The 19730-nt window shown below is 36.0% G+C and overlaps 1 protein-coding gene across 1 annotated transcript in view; it reads right to left on the minus strand.

Moving 5' to 3' along the window:
* Positions 1–19730, minus strand: part of PMS1 (PMS1 homolog 1, mismatch repair system component) — a 109430-nt gene that overhangs the window by 33333 nt on the left and 56367 nt on the right. The window contains 1 exon segment of the mRNA XM_020993536.2: positions 11557–11673. Within this exon segment, the coding sequence (XP_020849195.1) occupies positions 11557–11673 (117 nt within the window).

Raw genomic sequence — 19730 nt, forward strand, 5'->3', positions numbered from 1 at the left:
GAATTGTAGGTCAGACAAATTCTAGTGGCTCCTTATTACCACCAGGATCAAATATAAATCTATTTGGCATTTAAAGCTCTTTATAACCAGGTCCTACCTTGCTGTTCTCACTGGCTGTCCCCTTGCCTGGAATTCTCTCCTATCTTGTCTCTGCCTCCTGGCTTCCTTCAAGTCTCAGCTAAAATCCCATCTTTTACAAGAAGCTTTTCTTGGTTTTTATGAGCTCCTTGTCTTTTTTTTGGTATGCTCAGTGTTTATCATAATGGGTGTTTAACACATGCAAGTTGACTTGACTTGCTGGATAAAATTAAGGCAAGAAGTTGCTGTGAAGATATGAGGTATGGCAGTAGAAAGCCACTAATGGAATTAGAACCCAACTCTTGAGAGGGCATCACTCTTTATCTTTTCCCTTTCACCTCTATCATAGGGCAGTATGGATTAGATTTCTCTATTCCCTCTCCTGTGATCCTGGACAAGAGAGAAGAGAGCCAGATGTGAAGTCAAGAGAAAACATAGTGGCAGTTGGGATTCAAAATGTAGCAGAGGTCCCAGGAGCCCAGATGAAGACTGGCCCAGTAGAATGCTCCACTTACAAGGGAGATTAGTATGACAACACCATGAGCAGAGAAAGTATATTCAGGCTCTATAGTGGTAGTGCTGTGCATTGTCTTGGTCACATGAGTTCCCTACATGTATACCTCACTCCCAGTATATTCTATGTATGTACCCACTTTTCCAAATGACTGTTTGTGGGCATGTCCTGGGTTGATGTTGAAATGTTTTGTAACTACTGCTCTCAAAATATTTTTACAATTTCCTACGTGGACTTCTCCATCCTAACCCTTAGACAAGTATCTCCCCATTCCCCACCCCCACTTTTTGTCTTCCTTTTGTGCATTGTCTTCACTAACTAGACTATATGCTCCTTGAGGATAGGGCCTAACTTTTTTTTTATATTTGTATTCCTAGGACTTGACATAGTGCCCAGGACATAGTAGGTACTGAATAAATATTTAATGACTGACTGATGTCATCTTAATAAATGACTTTTTTTGAGCTGTGTCTGTTGGCTATTATACTAAACTATAATTTTAGAAGTATGCACTTACAAGTACCTTGAAACTGAGACAGTTACTCTTCTGGGGACCCAATGTGAGTTGGGCAAGAAGCCTTGATGGGGTGCTATAGTTATAAGAAAGTAAAGTGTACATCAAAGCACAATAGATCATAAAACTTTTAAAACATTTTTAAATCAACTTATAATTTCATTGGTGTAAGAAGGTCCCAGTCAGGAAATACCATATATCAATGCCGATTGGCTGCTATTATGCAAATTACAATTTTAAAGAGCTGCTTGGAACAATGTGAGGTTAAGTAACTAGCCTAAGATCATCAAATGGCCAATATGAGTCAAAATCAGGCAAGCTGCGAACCCAAGTTATAATTCCTCTAAGATTGGACCTCTATCCATTATGCTGCAATACTTCTCAATGGAAAAATAACAATATTCAATGTATATGAATTATCCGCATCATTATACACCTAAGTTCTTAAGGGAAAAGCTAATCAAATGATGGGAAGAAGTAAATAGAAAACAGTAATCACTGGGGTCTTTTATGTGAATCTTTTAGATCCAGACACAAGAAAGAATTTAATGATGTGAATAGTTTAAAAAATATTATGAAGGACTTTGTTGACTACTGAGCATGAATTGTAAGGAGTGTAATTATTTTTCAGCTCTGAATGGCAGCTTTACAAAACCTGATTATGGTTTAGACTAGGGTATAAGGAACTCATAATCATTTTTTTTTTTAGGCAATTGGGGTTAAGTGACTTGCCCAGGGTCACACAGCTTTTTAAGTGTCAAGTGTTTGGTCTGAGGCCAGATTTGAACTCAGGTCCTCCTGACTCCAGGGCCAATGCTCTATCCACTGAGGAACTCATAATCAAATGCCAAAAAGCAGAAATATTAAACACATCCTTTACAGAGGAGAATGCAGTAACAACTACAATCAATCAATAGGAATATTTAAAGGAAGAATTCAAGCTTAAATGGAAGCTAAATAATATTATCTTAAGAATGAATAAATCAGGGCTCCTGGGAGCCAAAATGCTGGAATAAGCAATAAGTTGCTCTCATTGACCTCTAAAAATCCAGAAAACATCACCCCAGGAAAAATCCTGGAATAGTGGAGCCAGCAGAAAGACAGGGTGCAGCAGTCTTTTAGCCCGGGAGGCCTGGGAGATTAACAGAAAATGTGCTCCTCATTCTGGTGGAAGGGGAGTAATATAGGATGGAGGGAGTCCCTGCAAGCCAGCAACAAGCCCCAAATCAGCAAACTAATGGAAATCCTGAGCCCCAGGGTGGTAGAGCAGGCAAGTGCCAATACCAGGACCTCCCACGTGCCTTGGCATAGGCAGGTGAACCCACAGACTCCAGCTCAAAGAACCACCAAGTGGTCCGGTAGGCAGATCTCCTGCAGCAGCCAAACCTCCTGGTGCTTTGGCACAACTCCAGGTGGGCAGGAATCCTCCAACAGCCAGACCTCCCCATACCTCAGCACAATTCCAGGCAAGCAAGCATCCTCCAGCAGCCAAACCTTCCTGTGCTTCAGTGCTGCCCCAATGAACAGCCCTCTAGAGGCCGCACCCCTGTCCCCACCCAGAGCTTCAGTGTAGCCCTGGGGAAATGCAGAAAAACCCCACCTGGCTTCAGGTATAGAAATCTAACTTACCCTATAGGAAGTAGGAGGGGAAAGAGGAAAGAAAAGGGAGGGGATGGATAGAAGGGAGGGAAGAAGTAGCAGGGGGAAAGGGAAAGAAAAGGGAAGAGGCAGATTAGAAGGGAGCATAGGTTGAGAGAGGCAGTGGTCAGAAGCAAAACACTAGTGAGGAGGTAAAGAGAGAAAGGAGAGAGAAAAGCATTAACAGGGCGGGGGAAAAAGGGGGGAAACAGGATGGAGAGAAACACACATTCATCATAACTCTCCCATAAAACAGAAGCAGATAGTAGAGGGTATTAAAAACCATAATCCTTCTATATGCTGTTTACAAGAAACACACCTGAGGCAGAGGGATGCACACAGAATAAAGGTAAAAGGCTGGAGTAGAATATATTATGCTTCAGCTGAAGTAAAAAAAGCAGGGGTACTAATCCTGATCTCAGAGGAGATAAGGAAGGAAACTACATCCTCCTAAAAGGTACCACAGACAATGAAGTAATATCATTACTAAACATAAATGCACCAAATGGTATTACAGGAAGAAATAGACAGCAAAACTATACTAGTGAGAGACCTCAACCTCCTCCTCTCTGAACTAGATAAATCTAACCACAAAATAAACAAGAAAGAAGTGAGGGAGGTGAATAGAATTTTAGAAAAGTAAGATATGGTAGACCTCTGGAGAAAACTGAATGGGGATAGAAAGGAATACACTTTTTCTCAGTAGTACATGACAAGTACACAAGTACACCTACACAAAAACTAACCATATATTAGGGCATAAAAACCTCACAATCCAAAACAGAAAGGCAGAAATATTAAATGCATCCTTTTCAGATCATGATGCAATAAAAATTACATGCAATAAAGAGCCATGGAAAGATAGACTAAAAATTAATTGGAAATTAAATAATCTAATCCTAAAGAATGAGTGCATCAAACAACAAATCATAGAAACAATCAATAACGTCATCTAAGAGAATGACAATAATGAGGCAACATATTAAAACTTATGAGATGCAGCCAAAGTAGCTCTCAGGAGAAGTTTTTATATTTCTAAAATGCTTACATGAATAAAATAGAGAGAAAAGGAGATCAATGAATTGGGCATGCAACTAAAAAAGCTAGAAAAAGAATAAAAAAGAATTTAAAATCCCCAGTTAAATACCAAATTATTCTGAAAACCAAAGAAAGATTAATAAAACTGAAATTAAGAGAACTATTTAACCAATAAATAAAACTAAGAGCTGGTTTTATGGGGAAAAAAACAATAAAATAGATAAATCTTTGGTTAATTTGATTTAAAAAGAGAAGAAAACCAAATAACCAGTATCAAAAATGAAAAGGATGAATTCACCACCAATGAAGGGGAAATTAAAACAATAATTAGGAACTATTTTGCTGTTCACAAGAAACACATCTGAAGCAGAGGGATGCACACAGAATAAAGGTAAAAGGCTGGAGTAGAATATATTATGCTTCAGCTGAAGTAAAAAAAAGCAAGGGTAGCAATCCTGATATCAGATAAAGCAAAAGCAAAAATAGATATAAAAAGAGATAAGGATGGAAACTACATCCTCCTATATGTCAATAAATTGACAATCTTAGTGAAGTGGATGAATATTTACAAAAATATAAATTGTCCAGATTAACAGAAAAGGAAATAAAATACTTAAATAACCCCATTTCAGAAAAAGAAACTGAACAAGCCATCAATGAATTCCCTAACAAAAAAATCTCCAAGGCCAGATGGATTTACAAGTGAAGTCCATCAAACATTTAAAGAATAATTAATTCCAATACTATATAAATCACTTGGGAAAATAGGCAAAGGAGTCCTATCAAATTCTTTTTATGATACAAATATGGTGCTGATACCTAAACTAGGAAGAGCCAAAACAAAGAAAGAAAATTATAGACCAATTTCCCTAATAAATATAGGTGCAAAAATTTTAAATAAAATATTAGCAAAGAGATTACAGCAAGTCATCATGAGGATATCACACTATTACTAGGTAGCATTTATACTAGTAATGCAGGGCTGGTTCAATATTAGGAAAGCTATCAGCATAACTGACCATATCAACAACAAAAGTAACAGAAATCGAATGATTATCTCAATAGATGTGGAAAAAGCTTTTGACAAAATACAACACCCATGCCTATTAAAAAAAACACTAGAGAGCATAGGAATAAATGGAGTCTTCCTTAAAATTATAAGTAGCATCTATCTAAAACTATCAGCAAGCATTATATGTAATGAGGATAAGCTAGAAACATTTCCAATAAGACTGGGAGTGAAACAAGGATGTCCATTATCAACACTGTTATTCAGCATGGTACTAGAAATGTTAGCTTTAATAATAAAAGAAAAATAAACTGAAGGAATTAGAATAGGCAAAAACACCCCAAAGCTATCGTTCTTTGCAGATGATATGATGGCATACTTGGAGAATATTAGGGAATCAAGTAAAAAAGTTGCTTGAAATAAACAACTTTAGCAAAGTTGCAGGATATAAAATAAACCCACATAAATCATTAGCATTAATATATATTACTAACAAAGCCCAACAGCAAGAGATAGAGAAATTCCATTTAAAATTACTATAGACCTACAAAATATTTGGGAGTCTACCTGCCAAGACAAACCCAGGAACTATATGAACACAATTACAAACCACTTTTCACACAAATAAAGTCAGATCTAAATAATTAGGAAAAACATCAGTTGCTCATGGGTAGGCCGAGCTAATATAATAAAAATGGCAATTCTACCTAAATTAATTTATTTATTCAGTACCATATCAATACCATCAGTATCATTCAGTACCAATCAAACTACCAAAATTTATTTTATATAACTAGAAAAAAATTATAAAATTCATCTGAAGAATAAAAGGTCAAGAATATCAAGAGAATTAATGAAAAGAAAATGCAAAAGAAGGTAGCTTAGCCATACCAGATCTAAAACTATATTATAAAGAGGCAATCATCAAAACTGGTACTGGCTAAGAAATACAGCGGTGAAACAGTGGAATAGGTTAGGTACACAAAACACAGTAGTAAATGATTAGTGACCTACTGTTTGATAAACCCAAAGACTCTAGCTTCTGGGATAAGATCTCACTATTTAACAAAAACTGCTGGGAAAACTGGAAAATAGTATGGCAGAAACTAGGCATAGATCAACATCTTACACCACATATTAAGATAAAGTCAAAATGAGTACACAATCTAGAAATAAAGGCTGATGCTATAAGTAAACTAGGAGCACAAAGAATAGTTTACCTGTCAAATTTATGGAGAATGGAAAAATTTATGACAAAATAAGAGATAGAAAACATTATGAAATGCAAAATGGATGATTTTGATTACATTAAAAGTTTTTGCATAAACAAAGCCAATGCAACCAAGATTAGAAGGGAAGCAGAAAGCTGGGAAACAATTTTTTACAATCAGTGTCTTTGCTAAAGACCCATTTCTAAAACAGAGAACTGAGTCAAATTTATAAGAATATAAGTCATCCCCCAATTGATAAATGGTCAAAGGATATGAACAGGCAGTTTTCAGATGAAGAAATTAAAGCTATCTATAGTAATATGAAAAAATGCTCTAAATCACTACTGATTAGAGAAATGCAAATCAAAAACTCTGAGGTACCACATCACACCTATTAGACTGGCTAAAGTGGCAAAACAGGAAAATGATGAATGTTGGAGAGGATATGGGAAAATTGGAATACTAATGCATTGTTGGTGGAGTTGTGAACAAATCCAACCATTCTGGAGAGCAATTTGGAACTATGCCCAAAAGGCTATAAAGCTGTACTTACTCTTTGATCCAGCAATACCACTTCTAAGGCTGCATCCCAAAGAGATCATAAAAGTGGGAAAACGACGCACATGTACAAAAATATTTATAGCCACTCTTTTTGTGTTGGCTAAGAATTGGAAATTGAGGAGCCCTCACCTGGGGAATGGCTGAACAAGTTGTAGTATATGAATGTAATGGAATACTATTGTTCCTTAAGAAATGATGAGCAGGCAGACTTCAGAAAAACCTGAAAAGACTTACATGACCTGATGCTGAGTGAACTGAGCAGAACCAGAACATCGTACATAGTAACAGAAATACTGTGCGATGACTAACTTTGATAAACTTAGCTCTTCTCAGTAATGCAAGACAACTCCAAAAGACTCATGACAGAAAATGTTATCCACATCCAGAAAAAGAACTATGGAGTTTGAATGCAGATCGAAACATACTATTTGCTCTTTTTTTTTCTTGTTTCTTCATTCTTATGGTTCCTCCCATTGGTTCTAATTTTTTATAACATGACTAATGTGAAAATATGCTTAATATGAATGTATATATAGAGCCTATATCAGATTGCATGCCATCGTGGGGTAGGAGAGGGAAGAAAGGCGGGGAAAATTTGGAACTCAAAATCTTACAGAAGTAAAAATGAGTAAAATAACTAAAAATAAATTAATATTTAAAAAGAATAAAACAAAAAAAAGAAAAAAGTCAAAGAACAAATTGTAAACAATAAAAATTTCATGAAACCTAATTATATTGAGAAAATAAAGACTTATGGGATGCAGCAAAAGCAGGCCTTAAAGGAAAATGTCTATCTGTAAACATATTAACAAAATAGAGAAAGAAGAGATTAATGAATTAAAAATGCAAATAAAAAACCTTAAGGAATTTACCACTAAATAAGTACAAAAACAAATTATGAAAATCATAGAAAAGATATACTAATCTGTCACCAAAAACTACTAATATAACAATTATGAGTTTTTTTAAAAAGATCAATTAAATGGATAAGCCATTAGCTAATGTGATTTTTTTTAAAGAACATTTAAAAAAGGAAAAAGGAAATTCAAAATGAAGACAAAATAAAAGAAAGTATCATAAATTATTGCAGTCAGTTTGTGCCAACAAAATTGAAAACAAACAAAATAACTGAATATTTACAGAACAATAAAATACATAGATCAACAGGACAATAAGAAAGAACCTAAATGCCCAATTCTCAGAAACTGAACAAGCTGTAAGAAAAAAATCTCTGGGCCCACATGGGCTTTCAAGCTAATTCTATCAAACATTTATAGAACAAATCTATTTGTAAGAACAGACTTAGAAGGAACCTTATCAAATGAGAAAAATATGATCCAAATACCCCACCAAACCAGGAAGAGAAAGGTCAAAGAAAAAGAAGTCTATCTCTAAACTCAAATTTTTATAGAAGCAGTATGGTATAGTGCTATAGAACAATAAAGGCATAGCATAGTACAGAAGTTAATGAGTGGATTTAGAATTAGCAAGACCTGCATTCAAATTATGCTTCCCATATTTACTAACTGTATGACCATAAACAAGTCACCTGACCTCTGGGCTTCAGTTTTCTCAACTGTAAAATGGGAATGCTATTAATGATAATTGCACTGCTTATTTCACAGAGTTGTAATGGGAATAAAATCAGATAATACATATAAAGCACTTGACAAACGTTAGTGTTGCATAAATGTCAGTAATGAGAAATGCATACAAACAAATATGCTACAATATCAGCTAGAAAGTGATGAAGATCAAGATAAAAATCCAGACAAAATGCTTCTATAAGAAATACAAGTGAGATAACTTTTACCTGGGGTGGGAGGTGGAGAGAGGGAAGGAGATATTAGAGAAGGATTCATAGAAGAGATAGAACTTGATTAGCACCTTCAAAGAAGAGAGTGAAAGCCTTAAGTGATAAATGAAATGATGAGAAAGAACTGATGAAAATGCCAAGTGTGAGAGTATATCCCCCAGACTTTTGGGGGTAACTATACTTAAGAGGGCAGAAGCAGGAAAAAGAAAGCATTAATCAGCAAACAAGAGGAAGTGGTCAGGGGTGGGATACAGGGGAGAACCAGGAAAGAAGAATGTCATCGAAGCTAAGAGAAGAAATATTCTTTTCTTAATTAAAAAAAAATTATGCAATTAGCACCAAAAAAGGGAGCATTTACATACACACAAGTAGAATAGAAAAAGATTGTGTATGAAACCAATTATCTATAACTCAGCTTGCTTTTAAAAAGTACATACAAATGTACACAGAAAGTATATATGTTGTTATATACATACAAAATACATAAAAATTGCAAGTAAAAAAGACCAACAAATTTAACACGTTATTTCCTAAGCTGCCCTCCCCGTCTATTTCTTTCTGAATTTCCTTTTGTCCTCTTCTGTACAAATTCTTTTAAATATCTGAATGACTCTTTTTCGGAGGTAACACTATTGTAAGCCCCCATTCACCTCCTTCATTCAACTGCAAAAAATTAAAACCAAAATCTTACAATGCACTAACATAGTCAACTCATCCATTGACTGTGTCTGAAAATATGTGTCTTTTTTGAACCTTGAATCTGTCACCCCTCCAGGTGCTGGAAGCTTGCATCATTATTAGATCTCTAGAATTGTGGCTGACCACTGCATCAATCAGAGTTCTTAAGATTTTCAAAATTATTTTTCCTTATGACGTTCTTATATAAAATGTTCTTCTGGTTTGGGAGCAGAGAATATTAAGAGGATCACCAAGAGTGTCAAATGATGCAGAGAGATCAAGAACAATGAGAACTAAAAAAAGGTCATTCAGTGGATTTGGCAATTAAAGGGTCAATTATGACCAAGGGGTTGAGGAGTACATGGGTAGTAAGGAAAAAGAGGTAAAGATTATAGACTATTCTTTCTAGCTTTACAGTGAATGAAAAGGGAAAGCAGTAGAAAACAGTTTGAAGGATCTGAGGAAACTTCTTGAGAACAGGGGAGATCTAAATATGTTTACAGGCGGAAAAAGAGAGAGAGAAAGGAGGACAGGGAGGAAAGGAGAGAAAGAATAACGGTGGAGGATGAGATGAGAAAATGGTCAAGAGAGCAAGGTGTAACAGATTTGAGGAGATGGAATTGAATATAAAAGTGAAAAAATTAGCCATGAAAAGAAGGCAGGATATTTGATCGTTGGAAAGCTGAAGGACACATGTATCCCTCAATATACAGAATAATTAAGTTCTTCAAATCTGGCTAAAAATTCAAATCTGACTAAAAAACAAATTTTATATATTAAATTCTATATTCCAGTGATTTTCATTATAAAATTGGCAACATACTTTCTCTATAAAAAAAAATTTGGCCTAAATATTTAATAAGATATATTTCTGCCTTATTGAAGAGGTGAGGTTCTCAGAGACTGTATCAGAAGAATGAAATCTCAGCCAAGATATACTAAGTCAGAAAATATTTAAATTCAGGATTAGTATATACAAGTATATATCCATATCTATCTATCTATCTATCTATCTATCTATATGTATACATCCATATCTATCTATATATACACACACAAATATATGACATAAAAGTCAAAGTCATAAACAAAGGGTTCATATACACAAAACTTTGAACAGTCAGAGAGTCTACTATTAGGCATCTGTCTCAAGGAGGCCAAAGACAGAAAGAAAGAATATTTATAGCAACATTTTTTTGTGGTAGAAAAAAAATTCAAATAAAACAAAGTGGGTAAATATAAATTGGAAAATGGCAAAACAAATTGGTATATGTATAGAAGGGGATTTCAGTGTGCCATAAAAAAAAGGATGACTATGAGAGATTCTTAGAAACATAAGAAGACTAATATGAACTTATATAGCCTGAAAAGAGTAGAAGCACACTAAAAGAACATACATAATGATTATAATAATGTAAATGATATAACACAAAAAAGGCTGCTGAACTTAGAAATATTCTTTATTATAAAGGAGGATTCTGAACTATGAGAGAAGGCAAGTATCAGTAAATAACTATGACATAAAAAATAAAGCCATCAAACTTTTTTTCATAAGGAAGAAGTAAGGTACTGAGAATCAGAGTTTTCAGACCATTTACAAGAACTGATACAATAGATGATAGTCTTAATGTACATATTCATCCAATATTCTACAGTACTGGAAACACTGAACACATTGACACTGATGCAAAAAATGAAACCAGTAACAATACAGGTCACTGGAAATGAAGGTGGACGGGTCATTTATTGAGAATGACAGACAATAAATGGAGAGCCTAAGTGCTATACTGATAATGGCTGGGATCCAGAGAGAGGTCTCTGGAGTACTGGTAGATCTTTATGGAAGATTTAGAGATGGACTTGGAAGAAAAACCGAACTAGACAGGAAGGATTTGAGGGCTTTCATTCTGTAATAACTGAGGTACTCATGCCAATATAAAGTACCTAATTATCAACAACTCAAAATACTCAGATTAAAATTCATAAAACTAAGAGCAAAATACAACCAAGCAACAAAACAAGCAACCTATAACTACAGATTATTATTCTTTATAGAAGTTTAACAGTGAAAAGCAAGAGACAGGAGAATGACTTGAATAGGTACCAGAATAAATATCATCTTTTTCAAATGTGAAAGGAAGTAATTGATAGAATCAGGTCTCTGAAGAAACCTTGATCCTATTCCATTACAAGTGAAGGGAGTATCCTTAACAATGAAAGTCACTTCATTATATTTAAGTTTTGTAAATATAATAATTAACATTAAACAACTGATATGTATACAGTACTTTGCAGTTGCAAAGTGCTTTATATACATCACATTTCATCTGAATCTCACCATAAATGGGAATAACACTAGGCCTACTGTCTACCTGCTTATTTATATTTGGCATTATTATGATTTTTTTATTGACATTTCAACACTTTCTGTTTGGTATGAAGGGTAAAGGTGGATAAAAATAATTAAGAACATTTTAAATTTCATTATCCTTTGGTTACCTGAGATTCTTCACAGTGATGCTGAAAGGCCGCCATATTGTTCATCATGGTAGTTCCCAGGACTGTCATCAAAGCTGTTTTGTGATCTGAAACCCTGCTTTTCTGCCAAATAATTACCTGAAACAAAATGTCAATCAAATCTTGTAACACTGAATTCAGATTTAGAAAGCTCAAAATACCCATAACAATAAATGTATCACATTGTGAACTCATATGTATATATATTTACATATATTCTTATGCTACAATTCCGTCCTCAGATAATGCTTTGAATATCACGTAGAAGTTATAGTAATTCAACTCAGATCATCCTTAAGGACTGGCTCCAGGTAAAGTACTGATATTTTACTGATGACCAGGAAATACACTTGTAGCATTTCTACAAATAACCTAATTGAATACGAAAATTAGAAACCATTAAGTAAAAAGGTAGTTTTAGGAAACTAGCCTTAGGATTTAAATATTTAGATTCTCTTCAGCTAATTAAGGTCCAGTTTCATTCAAGTCAATATTGAAATCAATGATGGATGTAGATAATAACTAGAGAAGTGAACAGCTGCCAAATCTGCTCTTTGATGGCAACCACATGGGGAAGTACATTAATAATGATAGACCTAATTTTCCATCAATTTGTACATTTTTTAAAAACCTGACTTTTAAAATTATATTTTAATAGGGACACTGATACACTGTTGGTAGAGTTGTGAACTTTGTCTAACTACTCTGGAGAACAGTTTGGAACTATGCCCAAAGGGCTATAAAACAGTGCATAGGTTTTGACCCAGCAATACCCACTACTAGGTCTGTATCATAAAGAGATAAAAGAAAACGAAAAAGGACCTATTTGAACAAAAACATTTATAGCAGATCTTTTGTGGTGACATCAAATTGGAAATTAAGGGGAAACCCATCAATTACGGAATGGCTGAACAAGTTGTGGTATATGATTATGACAAAATACTGTTGTGCCATAAGAAATGATGTGCAGAATAATTTCAGAAAAACCTGGGAAGACTTATATGAACTGATACAAACTGAAGCGAGCAGAACTAGGAGAATATTGTACACAGTAACAGCAGTATTTTAAGGATGATGAACTATGAAAGACTTAGCTACAATGATCCAAGCCAATTCCAAAGGATACTTGGTAAAAAATGCTATTCATCTTCAGAGGGAGAACTGATAAACTCAGTCTAGACTGAAGCATACTTCTTTTTAACTTTATTTTTCTTGGGGTTTTTGTGTGTGTTTTCTTTTGTAGTATAGCTAATATGTAAATGTTTTGCATGACTTCACACATATAATTGATATTGCTTAACTTTTCAGTGCAAAGAGGAGGAGCAGGAGTGAGGGAGAGAATTTGGAACTCAAAATTTAAAAAAAAGAATGTTAAACATTTCTACATGTAATTGGTAAATTTTCAATGAAATAAATAAAAATACATTAAAATAAAATGATACTTTAATTCCTTTTGTTTTTTTATCCATCATTTCCAACCCCAACACCTCCCTAACAAACCCTCCTTTCTTCCAACAAAGAATACAATTAAGCAAAGACATCCAATACAAAGACCAAGTCTAACAATGTATACAATATTCAATCAACAAATATTTTATTAACTGCCTTTTACACACAAGACACTGTATTGTGCTAGGTGCTGAGGATTCAAAGACAGAAAGGAAATTGCTCCTAATCTCAAAAGGTGAGTTGTGAGGTGGGAAAGGACGGTGGGAAGAAGGGGACAATAAGAACATAAATAAGTATATACAGAATACCTCCCCCCACACACATGTTTAGAAAGAGAGGGCCCTAGCACTTGGGCAGAAACTGGAAAGACTTCCTATAGAAGGATGGTACTTGAACTTAGTCTTTTTTCTTTTTTAAGGCAATTGGGGTAAGTGACTTGCCCAGGGTCACACAGCTAGTAAGTGTCTGAGGCCAGTTCTGAACTCAGGTCCTCCTGACTCCAAGGCTGGTGCTCTATCCACTGCGCCACCTAGCTACTCTGCTTGAACTTAGTCTTGAGGGAAGTAAGGGATTCTACTAGTCAGAACTGAGGAGAAAATCCATTCCACAAATTGAAGATGTCTAGTAGAAGATGTCCATGTATATGGAAGATGGGCGTATTGTATGTGAGGAAGATCATTTTGACTGGACTGTAAAGTATAGGAAGAGAAGTAAAATACGAGAAGCCTGGAAATGCAAGCTAGGGTTGTAAAGGGCTTTAAAAGGCAGACAAAGGAATTTATATATTATCTTGGCGGCAACAAGAAACCACTGTTTTACAGAGTAAGGGAAAGAAACATGGTCAGATCTCTTTTTAAGAAAAATCTCTTTGGTGGCCATATGGAAGATGGACTAGAGTGAATGACTAAATAAATGAACAAAAAAGCACTTAATGAAGGTTTTTATGTGCAAACCATAGTGCTAAGTGCTCAGAATACAAATAAGCAATGTAGTCCTTGCTCTTAAGTTGCTCATATTCTAAAAGGGAACAGGGATATATTTGAGGCAGAGAGGCCAATTTGGACAGTCTTAAGAAAGGTAAGTCATTGCAGTCCTTAAGGCAGAGGTGAAGAAAATCTGATGTAAGGGGTGGTCATGCAAATCATCTGAATAAGGATATGAGAAATGTTATGGAGGAAGAAACAGCATGATTTGGTAAGTGAATGTATATGTGGAGAAGTGAAGATGAATGAACTAATAAAGACAAAATGTTTAAGTGTCTACTGTGCCTAAAGTACTAGGATTATAAATACAAAAGTAAGACCAACCTTCTTCCAGTAGCAGTAGAAGAGCTGATTTTATTAAAATTCTACATATGGAAAGAGAGGAGTGGTAATACATGCAGTGGTTATACACGCATAGCCAGAATAAAACGTGAAACATTACTGAGGCCAGCAAGATATAGTAGGACATGCAACACACTTGAGTTTCAGATCTGAGAAGGGTAAATTGCCCACAGCATAGCCTCTGGAAATGTCACAATCTGGAGGGTACAGTGTCAGGCTAGGGGATGGCATAAACACAGATGAGGAGGACAATAATGAAATTGTAACTGGGAGATTTTAAGGGTAGTGGTACCCTCAACAGAAAAATTTCCCCTTTTTCTGCCATGAGAGAGGAAGTCATAGCATTACAGAGTAAAAGCTGGAGGGACCTTAAAGAGATTACTTAGTCCAACTCACTCATTTTAGAAGTGAGATAAAATGAGGTCCAGAGAGACTGAGTGACTTATAGGTGTTAAGGAGCAGGGTCTGGAGTCAGGCTGAGGTTCTATGACTTTCAGTTTAGTGTTCTTTGGATTTTTTCAGGCTGCTATCCTCATGTTTCATTACTTTTTCTCCCAGAACTTAGTTTTTCCAATACTTGGACTTAAACTTCTTTTTACTGATATTTTGATTTACATTATTGTAGTGGTTGCAAGGGTTAAGAACACTGAACTTGTAATCATTAACACCTAAGTCTGACTTTTAGCTTACATGACCAATAAGACGGAAGACTAGACATTTTCTCTGATCATCATGACCTCTTAAAATTCTTCGAAGTAAGAATTATGTCCAAGAAGTAAGGCAACTGCAATTGTCTCCATGGTCTAAGATATTAAGAACCCTAATAAGCCAACCACCTAATTAATTAAACAATGAGATATGGCCAAGAGTGCACTGGATGGCACATTCTAGTGCTCTTGTCTAGACTGAAAGAAGAATGAAGACTGAGGCACTGCACCAGGACAGGAAGAGGTCCCAGGCAGTCCCTGAACTAATGCAGGGTATGGGAACAGGTGCCATCTGGCACTTCTGTCACTCACTACCTAGTTCCCAGTCCCAGATCCTGGGCAAGTTATGGTATATGAATGTGCTGAAATGTGAAATGATGATGGGGATGATTTCATAGAAACTTGAGAAGACTTGTATGAACTGATGCAAAGTGAAGTAAGCAGGGCCAGGAACATAATTGATACAATAACGACATTGTAAAGACAAACAACTTGGAAAGACTTGGAAATGCTGATCAACACACCAATCACAATGCCAGGGGATTCATTTTGATGAAACATACTTCCCAACTTCAGATAGATATGTGATGGACTCAGTGTATAGACTGAGGCATACACATTTTTTTGGACATGGCTAATGCAGGAATCTGTTTGATTCCACTTTGCCTCTGCTGTTCTGCCTGGTCTCAACTGCACAGAACACGATGTCGTTGGTGTTCCCCCCAACCTTAACCCTCCTTACTTTCCAACTTCTTTTGTATGTTGTCTCTTTCCATTAGCTTTTAAGTTCTTTGAGGGTAGGGAAGTTGGGAGGAAGAGAGCAGGTGGAGGTGGAAGAGAGAGAATTCAAACCTGAAAATAAAATTGGGGAAAAAAAAAGATTTCTGTACGAATCAGAGACCAAAGAAGGGAAATGGAATGTATTCTGAAGATCAAAGAAGCCCAAGATCCAACCCAAGATGACACACTCTGTAAAGCCAAGGACAACCATCAATGAAAACAGGATGTTCAATAAGAAGAAAAAAAGACAAGTAGATGATTTCCTTCACAAACACTCCAAACAACAGAAATTCAAGAAATATAAACAAAAACAATTATCCCCCCCACATCACAACTTTCCCCATCATGGTTTCCATATATTGTGAGTTGCCATAAGAGATGAAATAGGAACTTTTTGGGAGTTTTTGGGAGTTTTGTTCAGATGACACATGAAGGCCAACAGATGACATAAAGTTTAGAAACTCAGAAATGCATAAAACATATATATATATATATACACATATTTATATGTGTATATATATGTGTATATATATATATATATATGTATATATATATTATTGTATAATATTAACCCAAATTTTATAATAAGGTACTATAAACACTCCATAAAAGAAAAAGAAAAATTCAGACTTCTTCTCTGGTATGAAGAGAGGGCCAGAAAATTTTATGTGGATTTTCCAAATTGCAGGGGTGCCATGCCCCCAAACCCCATGATGTGGAAAGGATAACTGTACAGCGATTGAGAAAGGTGCAAGTAAAGAAACTTCCCAGGAAACACCTATGAGGTTAAAAGTAAAAAGAACAACAAAAGAGCAGAGGAATCAATGAGATTTCTTTCTAAAATTACACAAGAAGACAATCAATCAATCAATAAACATTTATTAAGCATTTACTATGTGCCAAGCACTGTGCTAAGCACTGGATAACAATGTAAGTAAAACTCAGATGGAAAAACTGATGGTGGAGGAACAAGCAGAAAACACTATGGACTAAACATCACAACATCACACCAAGTGTCAGTCTTTTCTGTGGGACTAAACCACAGAATATAAGGGCATATAAAAGGGGGTGGGGGGATGAGAGAAGATAGGTGGGAATGCATGATGTAGTCTAATCAAGGCAATGGTAAACAATGAAAAGAAAAGAATTCTAATCTGTACCCTGTAGGACAATGGGCAAAGATGGCAAAAAGGAGGGAACAAAACAGGAAAAATCTTGTTTCAGTCGTGGGAAGGGGTACAATTGAAGAATGCTCCCACTGGGGTGGGGAAAGATTCTAAAATGGAAGATAGGGACCTTACAATGGGTATAATTTACAGCAATCTGGTACTTAGACCACTACCTCTGAGACAGTATTGTGGCCTTATGGGCAGCATCCTGCATCAGGAGGTGAATCAGAGCTGCTAGGCAACTAACATCCAAAAGAGTGGGATGGCACAGAGTAAGACAGAAGATCCATGGCAAATAGGGGGAAAATTATCCGGCACAGGACAGGGGGTAGTAAAGAATTACACAATCAGGGAGGGCAGGAAAGTTTCTACCATAGGGAAATACTTCTATGATCCCTATCAACTGCAGTGGTCTATACTTCTAAAAGTAAGTTAAAAGGCAATTACATAGAAACCATTTCAAAGAGGCAACTCAAAGTAAGTCACTTAACCTCTTTCAGTCTCAGCTTCCTCATGCATAAAATGGGGTTCATAATAACACCTACCTCACAGTGTTGTTGCAAACTTTAGTTTATCATCAGTCTCCTGATTTTCTATCCTTACTCTCTTCCTTGCCTGAATATATGGGAGAGAAATTGAAAGCACTGCATCTATCTCTTCTGAACAGCCATTATCTAGGGTCCCTTATTTTTTTACCCCCTTCTCTGCCTAAGTAAGAGGCATTCTTCTGTATTATCCTCTAACTATAATGCAGATTTATTAGTAAAGGAATAAGATTTTAATTTTCCCTCTGAAATATTATTTCTTCTACCTAACTGAATCCTTATTTTTCCTATAATATTTTTACTTAGATTTTTTTTATTAATTTATTTTGATTTATCAACAATCACTTCCATATGCTTTTGAGTTGAAAATTTTTCTCCCCCTTCCTCCCCCCGACCCTCCCCAAGACAGCACACATAGATTTTTAAAAATTCAAACAAAATGAAGAGAAGTATACCCCATCAATCATATCTTTGTCTAGCACTACCTTCATATAAATAACCATTTCAAAAAAAATTAGAGAGGCAGCTAGGTGGCGCAGTGGATAAAGTATCAGCCCTGGAGTCAGGAGGACCGGAGTTCAAATCCAACCTCAGATACTTACTAGCTGTGTGACCCACTGAACCTCAAGTGCCTCACGAAAAAAAAAAAGCAAAAAATAAAAAAAATTCATTTTTAATTCTTTCATTAATAATGAAAATATTTAACCTTTTGCTATATGAGAGATTTTCAAGTTAAATACCTTTTTTACTTTTGAGTTCTTTTGAAGGAATGATTCAAATTCTTCACTTTTATTGAATATTCAGTTGTTTTCTTTGTGGTTTGGGCTAACTTTTGCATTATATTATTTTGGGATGACAACTGATGTCTTTTTCTTTTCAAAATATCTCATTTCAATTTTTTCTTTCATTGCTTGTAATCACAGAATGGTTGTGTACTCTTCTTATTGTGCCTACGTGGAATCCGAAGGCTTTTTTTCCCCTTTCTGCCTACAAGATTATTTTATGTTGGTATGAAATTTACCTACAACATTTCATGGTGATTTAAGCTTGGGAATTTTTTTTTTTTGGTGTGCAGTAGAGTTTCTCAAGCTGAACTCTGCCATCTGCTTTTAATATTTCTGGGCAACTTTTCTGTATGAGTTCCACAAATGAGGTATTCAGATTCTTTTTCACGATGTGTTTCTGAGATATCTGGAACTTAGGGATATAATAGACTAGCCATTCACATATTATCTTCAAATGAAGTAGTTTTGTAGAACTCTCACGTGCTCTTTCAATCTTCTCTTTTAAAAAAAGTTTCATTACTTTTCCTTCTGACTTTTTACACTACAATTATGTGTCATTTAAGAGAATATACTAACGTGGATAGCATATTGATCGTTTGTTCTGAAGTCTCTGGTCAGCCCTGCTTATTTGTTCATAAAGAGTTCTAAACTCAGGGGACGGAGCCAAGATGGTAGAGTGAAAGCAGTGATTTACTTGAGTTCTCCCTCAAACCCCTCCAAATACCTGTAAAAAATGTCTCTAAACAAATTCTAAAGCAGCAGAACCCACAAGAAGACAAAGTGAAGCAAATTTCCGCCCAACACAACCTGGATGGTTGATTGGAAAGGTATATCCCGTGAGGCAGGGAGAGGAGTGCACTTTGGCATGGACATGCAGGCCGCAGCAAATCTGAAGTAGGTCTCAGAGGGCTGAATAAAGGACAACTGTGGCAGTTTCTAGACTTCTCAACCCATGAATGCCAAAGACAACATAGAAGGTCAGTGGGAAAAGTCTGTGTCTGTGGTGAGAGAGAGAAGTGAGGTGGTCTCAGTTGCAAGTCCCGAGCGTGGCCCCGGGCCCGCGGCTGCCTCCTGAGCTTCTGGCCCACAGACTGAGGGGGAATCAAGTGGCTGATCAGAGGGGGATTGCAGGGATCTCTCTGCTGGTGCAGGATTCTCTTGCTTTGCCCATGCTTGGATCTGGGTCACAGCTCCGGGTGGCAGTCGTGGGGCAAGGAGGAGCGCTGGCATGGTGGAGCTTGTAGTGGCTGTGGACAGGAAATCCTCCTCACAGCTCCAAGACAGAAAATGGTGCTTGTGGTCACTCATAGAGCAGGGCACAGGACAGGAAAGCAGTAAACACCTCACCCTTGATCACAGCATCTTGGAAGAAACGAAAATTTGCAGGTCCCTAGAA

Source organism: Phascolarctos cinereus, unplaced genomic scaffold (genome assembly GCF_003287225.1).
Source record: "Phascolarctos cinereus isolate Bilbo 61053 unplaced genomic scaffold, phaCin_HiC Scaffold_726;HRSCAF=1367, whole genome shotgun sequence".
Taxonomy (NCBI): Eukaryota; Metazoa; Chordata; class Mammalia; order Diprotodontia; family Phascolarctidae; genus Phascolarctos; species Phascolarctos cinereus.